This window comes from Zosterops lateralis, assembly GCF_965231275.1.
Source record: "Zosterops lateralis genome assembly, chromosome: 2".
Taxonomy (NCBI): Eukaryota; Metazoa; Chordata; class Aves; order Passeriformes; family Zosteropidae; genus Zosterops; species Zosterops lateralis.
The window spans coordinates 74,425,622-74,436,986 of NC_139763.1; the positions used below are offsets into that span (position 1 = coordinate 74,425,622).

An 11,365-nucleotide genomic window follows, 5' to 3' on the forward strand; every position below is an offset into this window, starting at 1 on the left:
ATGGAAAAAGTTCTTTGGAATATTTGTCCTTGAAACACATCTAAATGCTCATCTCTCACAGTCCCTCTACTTCACCCTTAACAGACAGTGAGTATTCAAAATTACCTTTCTAAAGGTGGTCACTTGGGAGAATGAAATTACAAGAGACTCCTCTAGTTTTTATTCTCTTATTTCATTTGAATTCACCACAGCACTTTTTGCTTCCTAAGTCTTTCAGAGGAAATTGCTTTCATAAGGTAATAACCTAAGGCAGTAAATTCTAAAACAAATTAATACTTTCCTTTTTTTAAATGGTTCATTAAATATTGCATTCTCCCAAATACAAAAAAAAATTAAATGTACTTTAAAATAGACTTCACCAAATATGGAAGATCTGTGAAATAGATAGTCACCAAAATGAAGACTACAAATGAGGTTTGTATATTCTCTGCTGCTAAGAGCGTATTAACCACACTTCTTGTTCTGGCAATCATGTTTATTTAAGATGTCTTTGACAGTACTACTGATTAAAAAAAGGTATTTGCAGTACAATACCAAGATAATCAAAGCAAATAGTAAAAACTTCTTCAAGATTCAATGTTGCTCTGCCATGCATTTTCCTGATGATTTCCTGTTTGCTCCCAGGAAAGTAATTTTTATCTCTGTGCTTTACCTTTTTCCTGCATCTTACATATGGAAATATATGCATGTTTCATAGAAGAGCAGAAAAAAAAATCATCCATACTCATAAGTAATTTGACACTCAGAAGATCAAGCCCACAGAAATGCAAAATAACATTCTTCATTTGGATTTCAAAAGAAAATTATGTATCAAAAAGCAACATTCATTTAGTGATACATTAAATTTTTTGAACATGGCACACTACATATGTCCCTTCCAGCAAGGGTCTCCTACTCTACTCCAAACTGTAGGGCAAGACAAATTTATTTTGTGCACACAGGGCCAGAGCCCTGAACATGCCCAGAAAACGTAGCACATCGGGAAGCCATGGGAGTTACCTCACATGAACTAACATAACATGCTTTCTTTTGGGCATATAATACTGAATACACATCCAAGACTGTCATTCTGCACCTTCCCAGGAGGAAAGCACATCCTTGGAAAGCCGGATTTATAAACAGTACACAGACAAACTGTATTCGTGGTGGTTTTGCACAGTAAGCACACACAGGCGAGAAGCAAGGAAGCCGAACAACAAAAAAGGAGTTATTCAGAATTGAGTACTGCTAGACCCAGGACACTGGCTATAATCCACTCTGCAACCTCCTCCTGAGGGGAAAAAAAATGCCAGTCTGAGAAGCTGCCTGAGGAGTCAAGACAAGCACAGGTTAAGCCTCCCTGCAGTGATTCAGTCAGAACTCGTCCCCTCTTATTTGGAAATTCCTTGCTTTCAGGAAGGCACACAGCAGGATCAGACACTGATCCAGTGATGGATGCACAACACAACCTCTGATACAGGGAACTGTCAGAGAAGCAGCTAAACAGGATGACTATCTAACCCTCCCCAGAAAAAAAAAAATAATACCCCAACATACCTGAATTTGGCTTTTTCATGAACCCAAACATATTCTGGATCTTTCAGACTCAGTCGTGCAAGATCCTTCACAGATTTTGTTTGTGTTGCAGAAAAAAGCAAGGTCTGGCGTTTCTTAGGTAGATTTTCTATGATTGCATTCATTGTATCAGCAAACCCCATGTCTAGAATTCTATCAGCTTCATCAAGAACTGGATTGAAAGATGGATTTGAGAAAAAACTGGGTTTAGATTTAGTTTCTAAAAAACTCTACATTAAATCCATATAGCACAAAATTCTAACCATACTTAAAATGCAGAGATTAAATTAACTACTGTACATGACAGGAATCTCTTTAGATATCCCTGTATTTCATTAAAATGCTTTTAAAAATACCTGCAACAGAAATCAAAGCATTTCCCATAATCTGTGCAGTACCCAGTCTCACATGCAGAAGCAAAAAGATCAGCATCTCAAGTAAACAGTTTGGCAATTTGCAAAACAGACCCCCTGCCCAATTACTGAAATAAAAGCACAGAATGTAAAACAGTGTTGTAGTATTTGTGACAGAGCAAAACACTCTCCTGTACCTAAGCTGAATTTACCATTGAAATATAGGGTATAAACCCAGTAGCACAGAGACAAAGATTTAAAAGAGCCTAGATTTAATGCAATTCTTGTGTAACTGCCATGAATTGTACTAAGTGTAGCAAGCATAATTTCACATTTTATCAGCTTCATTAGCTTCTTAATTGCTTCTAAGTTCCTCAAGCTATGCTAAAGATTATGCAGTTCTTACTAGCAGGCAAACATTCTCACTACGTTGAAATTTTTTGTTCAGGCTGGAAGGATGAAAACAATGCAAACAAAAGAATAAAAGGAGCAGAAATCTGTCTTAAAACATAAAGAAAAATGTTTTCTAGAACTGGTCCAAAATACATACACTGCAGTGGATATCCTATATTGCTAATTAATTATCATGTCAGGAAAGATACAAGAACCATAGCCAGAAAGGTAAGTTTAGCATTAGCAAAGACAAATGTAAAAGATTATACAGGGCACTACATCGGGGTTTGGCTTCCTTACTAAATCCCCTGCTTGCTCTTATCATCCTAAGGAAGGCATGCTCAGAAACTGCTTCAGAGAAAGTACACACAAGGAAGGGGTTTTGCTGTTTTCTAATTTAATTTGACCATGTGCAAGTTTAAATGCCATTTCATCTACATACCATGACAAGAATAAACTCTTTATGCAAGGAAGTGCTGCACACAATTATGAGCTGTTACAATACATTCCCGAGTACTTTCAAGTATTTAAAAAACTTACTCAACATTTGCAGATCAGATGCATAGAAATATGAAGTTTCATCCATGTGTTGTAAAAGCCGTCCTGGAGTACAAATCAGCATATTTATGTGGTGGATTCTTTCAGACTCTTCCTTCAGATCCTGAAATGGAGTTAACCCAACTTAGCTCTAGTTGTTCAGACTACAAGACCAGTACCAGAGACAGTCAGGCCAGTTTAACCTATTAACAGCTTTTAGAAAGAATAGTCAAGGAGCAGTCTTTCCTCTTTCTACAGACGTGCCACCATTTCTACAGCATGCTCACACCTGTGGCTTGAGAAAAAAGTATTTCAGAGTAATCTAATTTAATAGGATAGTCCTGGAAGACTTGGCAGGAAGGTCCATCCAGTCATGGACACTGGAAAGACTTCAAGTATGCTTCAAAAAGCTTCAAAATACACAGAATACACACAAGAAAATTGGTGGGTCACTGACAGGTTCACATTAACTACTCTCCTCCTTGACTTTTCGAGCCCAGGGTGTCCTCCCTAAATTAGCACTTGATACAGCACTCAGCCGTGCTTCCCCACAGCAAACTCCAAGAGAGGACACACACCTTTCCTCCAATGATAAGGCCAGCTGAGAACTCATGATTCTTCCCCACTTTACGCAGAACCTTGAAGGTTTGATAGGCCAGCTCCCGGGTAGGCGATATTATCAAAACCCCCAGGCCGTCAGCTGAAGTCCACTGCTGGCGATACAAGAGCTCCAAAGCCTGAAAGAAATTACTACCTTGTCACCACAAAAAACCTCAGAGGGAAAATGTGCAACAACAAACTGGAAACAAAAAGTGTCATTTATAAAAAAAAAAAAAAAGATTAAGACATCTTAATTAAAATAATGACACAAAGAAACAGTGCACATTTTACATAGTTTGATGATATAAATTGTAACTAATGGTAATGATAATTGCTGTGGCAAAATTCTCCAGTATCAACCCATGACAGATAGTAATGGGTGGGAAATCCATAAACACTTCACAATTAATCCTACTCTAAGTTCTAAAAAAATTCTGGAAATTAGGCCATTTATATGGTAACAGGAATCAGTATAGAAAAATATGAGAAATTTCCCTGCTCACAAGGTTTTGTGGGACCCAGGAACAGAATGAGCACCTAGATGAACGTTAATTATTGAAACTTTAATTCTGGCTTATAGACTTGAAGCAGTATTATCCACGTATTACACACAGAGCATTCCAACTAAAGTTGCCATACAGCTCACACAAGGATTATTCCTCCTCTTATGAATTCATACTTCAGAAACACTGTATTAGTCAGCTAATCCTAACACAAGGACTTTATAGGTATGAATATCTGAAGCCTTCTGAAATACTGAGAGCAGGTAAGCATACTTGCACAAGTAATTTTTTTCTACTCCTCAGCTCTTCAGCTCCTCTCTAAGCCCTCTTCTCTAAAAATCTGTTTTAAAATAAGGTTTGTAAAACAAAGTACTTCTACTCTTAGATGAAATAATAGAGTAATCTCACTTGCTTCTGAAATTCACAAGACTTTTGAAGTCATCTACATTTTTTTTATTCTCTACTAATAAGACTTTTTTAAAAAAAAAACAGCACATAGCATAAATCTTCTTTACTAGAGAGGGTATTCAAAGCACCTACCACTGTTCTCACAGTTACTGACATAATACACTCCAAAGAAATTTATGTTTACAAAAATGCAGATAATGTTTAACATGGAGTAAATCCATTTAAAAAATGTGTTTGTATCCACTTATATATGCACTTTAAGCACATGTCTCAATTATACTTTCAAATTGAAGAAATTAAATGCAGATCATGATGCTTTGAGTAAAACTGTCAGACATGTACATCCATGACAGGGTTTTTTAACCTACTATTCTGCTTGCACTTAGTGATATCTAAGGAGCTGACAGGAAGTCCACAATCACTGAAGTTAATTTTGTTAAAGGAAGTCCAAATTGTAACATTTTAAAGGAGTAAAAACCAGTCATCTAAAAAAATCTAAGGAACTGAAAATCCACTGTCCTGTTGCATACATCTAGTTTTCAAATGCCAGAAAAATTGGACAACTAGACTTGCACTAGGAAAACATTACTGAAAAACAAAGCACTTCCTAAATCACACAGGGTCTACTAATGCAAGAATCAAAATGAAACTTTTAAGTCATGGAATATTCCTAGCACAAAAACACACCTCTTTCAGAAGCTCAAGCAGCGTCATTCAATTCCTAAGTATCTTGGTTTCCCTGAAACATTCAGATCAGTTGAACTTTAACTTTTCTCTCAGGATCTACTAATGTAAGCTGACTGACATCCATATTTCACAGGTAACTTGGTTTGAGTAGAAATGAAGGATGTAAATTACTTACTGGAACGATAAAAGCCAACGTTTTGCCCGATCCAGTCTTTGCAGCTCCAAGTACATCTTTACCTTGTAAAGCCAAACCAATGGTTTGCCTCTGTATCTCTGTTACCAAACGATACTGAGCTTCCTGCAGTCCTAGGATTTGCAGGGTAGGAAGAGAAGAGATGGTGTGGGAGGGCAAGAGGAACAAGAAAAAAGAAGAAAGAAAAAAGACTATTTAATTTTATCTGGCCCACGACTGCATTGCTCTGTTTAGAAAATGACATACATGGCAATACTTACCTAAAACTTAAAAGAAAAAAATGTTCAGATGAAGATAAACAATGTATTCCTTTTTACTTCTATTATTTTCCAAAGAAAAGTTCTATACTCACCTTTAAGGGTTTTCTTTGACAACGGAAAATCTGAAAATCTTTGGATTTCACTTGCATTTATCTGAAACAAAATAATTTTAATCAATGCTTACAACCCAACCATAAGAGAGGAACCGATTAGCATTCTGCAAGTTGGTGTTAACATATATATGCAGTAGTCCACTATGACCTGATTCAAGTTAGCTAGTCAGGCAATCTATACTAGTTTGACCTAATCTAAACCGCTGATTTACCATAAACTATTCAGTAAGTAATTATATACTTGAATAATGCAGGCTAATAGCACAATTTAAAACTTACACCATCATGAAATCACAAAAAAATTTAGACAGAAGAGGACCTCAGGAGGCCCCTGGTCTCCACGTTACTAGAGCCCAGATATAATTTTCAGATCTGTGTTTCCAGATCCCAGCAGGGCTCCACTGGGAATATATGCTCATCCTTGCTGCAGGGTGTATTTGGGCACCCAGAGCTGCATCAATATTACATCTACCTGACTGCCAAAAGAAGAATTCCCCTATGTCCTGAAGCTCACCAGATTCACCAACCTCTACCACCTGGTGTATTTAAATTTTTAGAGCTGTCCTACAGGGTTAAAAAAAAATACTAAAAAAGTAGTTCATTGTCCTGACACCTACTAACTTAGTTCTCTGTATGCACCCATATTTGAGAGAAGATAATTATACACACACAGTCCCCAATAAAATGTGTTTGAGTCCATGAGTTTGTCCAATGATTTATAAAGATGAGGTGTCAAGTAGAGCTCTTTGAAAGAAATGTAGCATTTTCCAGGCTGTTTTAGCACATGTGAAGATCTTTCACTGGCAAAGTTCACAATTAATAGTGGCAGGACAAAAAAAACCCTGCAAAACTCAAGAAAAAAAAAATAGAAACTACTGTATTTGTAAAGCCTGAAAAAGAAGGTAGACTATACAGCTTTGAATGCATGCTGACTAAAATCCATAAACTGAGATTTCTAAATGTCAAACTCGGAGCTTACAACTCATGCATTTCTAATAGGTACTGTTTATCTCTAACCAACTGCTGAACAGAAATCTCCCAAATCAGAGACCAAGCAAAATAGTCTTCACAACCTCCTGACATCTTGTGTTAACAGTTCCAAAGAAGGCCTCAGATAAAGAGCTACTGAGCTGTCAGATCAGCCTTGTAGCTCCTTGAAGTACCAACCTTTTACAGCCTCTGCCTGTTACAGAAAACTGAGAGGTTATAGCTGTTTAAAGCATCTAAATCACAACAGCCTAGTTCTCTCCAGTAAAATCAAGACAAGTAACTTAATACATGAATTTAATCTCTATAACTAAAAGGTAAAAACAGGTAAAAATAACACTCTTATTAAAACCTGGGTTTGACACATTTCAAGGCAAAGCTCTTGCAAGGTACATTTCAAACTTTCACTGTGTCCTAACAGAGCAATTAAACTCTTGCCAAACATTAGTTTGGGGGATGGAAAAAATCCTACCAGAATCACCACAAAAAACATCTTTTTTTGACTTTCATAAATTGGAATTCTTTATAAGTACTTCCAAATTCAGTTGGTAATTCCCAATCTTACTATTTTGCATGCTAAATATTTACAACTCAGTGATGTATACAGTTTCTGGTTAATTTCAGCCAAGAGACTCTCTGCATAGAAAAACAGCAGGCCTACAGGAGGGAAAAGTATTTTACTAACAGCAAAAGAGAATTCATGCAATCGATTATGTGCAACTAAAGGGACAGATTTTAACAGGTTTGTGCTACATCAAATGGCTATTGCAGCAATCTGAAATCGTTCTAAATAATTAAAGTATTTCAGTAGTCAACTTCTTTTTCACTCTAGATGACTCAGTAAGAAAACAAATATTTTTTCACTCTACCTTAAACTTTTCTAAACCAATTTAAAAATCATTACACGCATAAGCCTAGCTCTTTCAAAGATGTCCAAAGAGAAAAAGTGAGAACAGTATTAAAAGAGCAAGGAATGTTGGGAAAGGACATGTCACAAACCTTCTTATATTATTTCTCTGCCCTACATACTTCCAGGAGCTGAATAACGTTATGTTGTAGTACCCTTAAACTCCAGAGGTGCTGGTATATTTTTAAGTCATGTCCAAATGGAAGGCATAAGAAGGACTGATGTCTGAGGTAGATCTTCTGACAGTCTTATTCCACATCTACATGCACCAGTGAAAACACCACCAACTTCTACTTTGTTTGTTTCCCTGTCCAAAGTCACTACCTCTGCTCACTGCTGGGAACCTGTAACCATGAGCTCTCCCTAATCACCTCCATATGAGAGCAGCCAGCTCATTTCCAATACTTCAAATGCTATTTTGATCTAACTCGACTACTTTGATGCTGAGCAGACTAGAAAGGATTTTTCACAAACAGCTCCCTAGCACATCAGTTAGGCTGTTCATGCTCTTCAAGAGCACAGCTGTTTGGAGAAGACCATATCCCCCAATGGCCTGGCAGTCAGGCAACAAAGCCACTGAATCAACAGCAAACAGCTCATCTGTGAACATGTAACACAAAACATGATCCCATGATATGGACACATTGAAACTCAATTTCACATTTTCCAGCTGTGCTGCCACATACTTGCCATCACACGTGGACAAAAAAAAAAAAAAAATCCAGTAACAAAGTACAGTGGTTGAGTTTTCATTATTAATTTTGTCTTGTTTATCCACCGCAGTCATTCTGACACACAAAATTATGGACAGGAGGCCACGCTGGATCATCTTGTTCCATCAGCCATTCTACCAGCATTTCATGTACAGGTAAACCCTGTGTGCCAGAGACCCCAGCCACTGCTCCTCACAGAGAGGATCTTACCCAAGAGCTTCCTACTTCCCTGATCCCTAAGGGATCTGCATCATGCAGAACTCACTGGAGGCCCCTGAAGATCCAAGCACATGGCAGTTCTTCAAAATTCCCACTTTACTACTCCCACTTTAACCAGATCCAGGCTAATATGGAAGAAACACTGGAGAACCAGTGGAAAATCTTTTCAAAGACCAGAAAAGAGTATCTGAAGGACTGAACAGAGAAAATTAGGTGGGCATTCAACTCTATGTTTACAGGCAAGAGAATCCCAGAGCAAAAGGACAGCAAAATCCCAGCAGAAGTGAGACCAAGAGCCCCCAGAACTATCCTAATACAAGCACATTTACTCTTTCTTAATTCTGATAAAAACATGCCTGAATGTTGCATGCCTCTCTTCATTAACATCTAAAAACACAACTTTCCACTCTCCAATCCCTACCTCTGCTGCCCCAAGCTGCACAGCCACACAGAACTATCACCCATGCCCAGAAACAGAGATACGTGCAGTCACATTAGTGACATGGAAACATCCACAGACATTCACACAGCCAAGGCTAGGAGTACAGGAACATGCCATTTGCTTTCAAACAGCAGAGCAAATTGCCCAATGAAGCTCAAGAATACTAAATTGCTAATGGAACTAACCTGACCTCTTCATGGTAACAGATGTGTTTGTGTTTCTTCTGTATCTCTTGTCATTGCTTTCTGCTCAATCAAATTACAACCACCAAAAAGTCTGCACCACGAGCTGTGCAGAGTGCTGCATAACCCAGTAGAAGTGCCCTGCACACTCAAGCAGAAGTTGACAGGAGGCAGAGCAGCACCACAGGCAGCACACATCTATCTAACCCGTTATTCACAACTACAGCTCTTTCCACTGATCAGCGCGATTGCAAAGCTGACTGTCTCTCGCAGGAATTCGAGGGGATCTGGGTGACAAAACCAACACCACTCACTTCAGGTCTCGCATTCAAATACCTATTTCCTGGCTTGAAGCTAAACAACACATTCATTCATACTGATGGTTTGCATGTCGTGCTTCTTCTATGGAGACAAGCGTGTCTTATCTCCAACACGGAGGTATATCCACATTGTCTGGTGAGAGGGGCCATGTGCCCCCTGGTTACAACCTTTCCCACCACCTGCTTCAGCCTCCTCCTCCTCGCTGCCCTCCTAACCCCAAACCCCCTGCCCGAGGGTCCCACTGCTCCACAGCGTGTCCAGTCCCCTCCACCAGAACCACTGGAACTGCGGCCTCTGCCTGGGGAAAAAGAATAGAGCATCTCTACCTGGCGACAGTAAAAGCCTCTGCCCACCCACCACAGGGCACTGCCACCCAGCACACCTCCTACCTACAGGCACCGCCGACAGCCCTGCCCGAGATCCACACAGACACCACCCTCCTGGTGGAGGCTGCTTTTTCCCAGAGGAGCCGCTTTTCCCCAGATCGCCGTGCCCGCCCGCCCCGGCCCGGCCGTACCTCGGGGTAGCGCTGCACCAGGCGGCCGATGTTCTCCCGCTCCACCTGCCACTCGGGCCGCTTCCTCTCCTTGCGCTGCAGCCGCAGCCTCTTCGTCCGCCGCGTGTATTTCTTCTTCCACCGCTCGAAGCTGCGCACGGGGTCCATGGGGTCCGCCACGCCGCCGCCGCCGCTCCGGCCCATGGTGCCCCGGCCCATGCTGTCCCCTGGCCGGGCCGGGCGCAGGCGGATGGCGTCACTCGGGGCGCGCCGCTGGTAGCCCCGCCCCGCCCCGGGCACAGCGCGGGCCGGTTGTGTGAGGGAGGGGGAAAGTGGCCCTTTGTGGAGTGTCGCCCAAAAAATGAGTTCCTGCCGCAGCAGGCGAAATACGCTGTGAATGTAAAACAGATTGTAAAACGGAAAAAAAAAAAAAAAAAAAAAGCCGTAATAGAAACGGGGTATGTGCTTTGTGCTGGCGTAAATTTTGTCCTCGGCGATGTGGTGGTGTGTGGGATCACAGAAGCATAAAGTGGATTTGATTGGAAAGGACTTTAAAGATTACCCAGTCCCAGCCCCTCTGCCGTGGGCAGGGGCACCGTTCACTAGATAGGTAGTTCAAAGCCCCCTCTAGCCTGGCCTTGGGCACTTCCAGGGATGCAGCACGTAGAGCTTCCCTGGGAAATCTGTGCCAGTGCCTCGCCACCCTGAGAGTGAAGGATTTCTTCCAAATGTCTAATTTAAACTTGCCCTCTTTTAGTTTGAATCAATTCCCCCTTGTTTTATCACTACCTGCTCTTGAGAAAAGTCCCCCAGCTTTCTTGCAGCCCCCACCCCCCCCCCCCCCCGCCACCAGCTGGTTGAAGGCTGCAATTAGGTCTTCACCCCAAAGCCTTCTCTTTTCCAGGCTGAACAATCCTAATTCTCTCAGCCTTTCTCCATAGGAGACGTTCTCCATCCCTCTGATCATCCTGGTGTCCCTCCTCTGGGCTCACTCCAGCAGGTCCCTGTCCTGCCTGTGCTGGGAGCCCAGGGCTGGATGCAGCACTGCAGGTGGGGTCTGAGCAGAGCAGAGCAGAGGGGCAGAATCCCCTCCCTGGCCCTGCTGCCCACACTGCTTTGGGTGCAGCCCAGGACACGTTTGGCTTTCTGGGCTGTGAGTGCACACTGACAGCTCATGGCCAGCCTCTCACCCACCAGCACCCCCAAGTCCTTCTCAGCAGGGCTGCTCTCCACCTGTTTCCAGCCTGTGTTCATACTGGGAGTTGTGCAGACCTATATGGAGCACTTTGCACTTGATGCACTGCTCAGCTTGGTGTCATAAGCCCCTTTTAGACACTGGAAGGCTGTTATAAGGTATCCCTGGAGCCTTCTCTTCTCCAGGCTAAACAGCTCTCTCAGCCTCTCTTCATAGGAGAGGTGCTCTCTCACTCTGATCATCTTTCGTGGCCTCCTCTGGACTCATTCCAACAGGTCCATGTCTTTCTTGTATTGAGGACC

General features: G+C 41.4%; 1 protein-coding gene across 1 annotated transcript in view; it reads right to left on the reverse strand.

Annotated features, from left to right (window-relative positions):
* Positions 1–10,316, reverse strand: part of DDX10 (DEAD-box helicase 10) — a 156,705-nt gene extending 146,389 nt beyond the window's left edge. The window contains exons 1-6 of the mRNA XM_083854830.1: positions 9,890–10,316; positions 5,581–5,641; positions 5,211–5,341; positions 3,416–3,574; positions 2,841–2,961; positions 1,537–1,726 (exon numbers count right to left, since the gene is read on the reverse strand). Of these exons, the coding sequence (XP_083710956.1) occupies positions 1,537–1,726; positions 2,841–2,961; positions 3,416–3,574; positions 5,211–5,341; positions 5,581–5,641; positions 9,890–10,087 (860 nt within the window). The 5' untranslated portion in view covers positions 10,088–10,316. The remainder of the gene's footprint in view (positions 1–1,536; positions 1,727–2,840; positions 2,962–3,415; positions 3,575–5,210; positions 5,342–5,580; positions 5,642–9,889) is intronic.
* Positions 10,317–11,365: the final 1,049 nt, after the last annotated feature.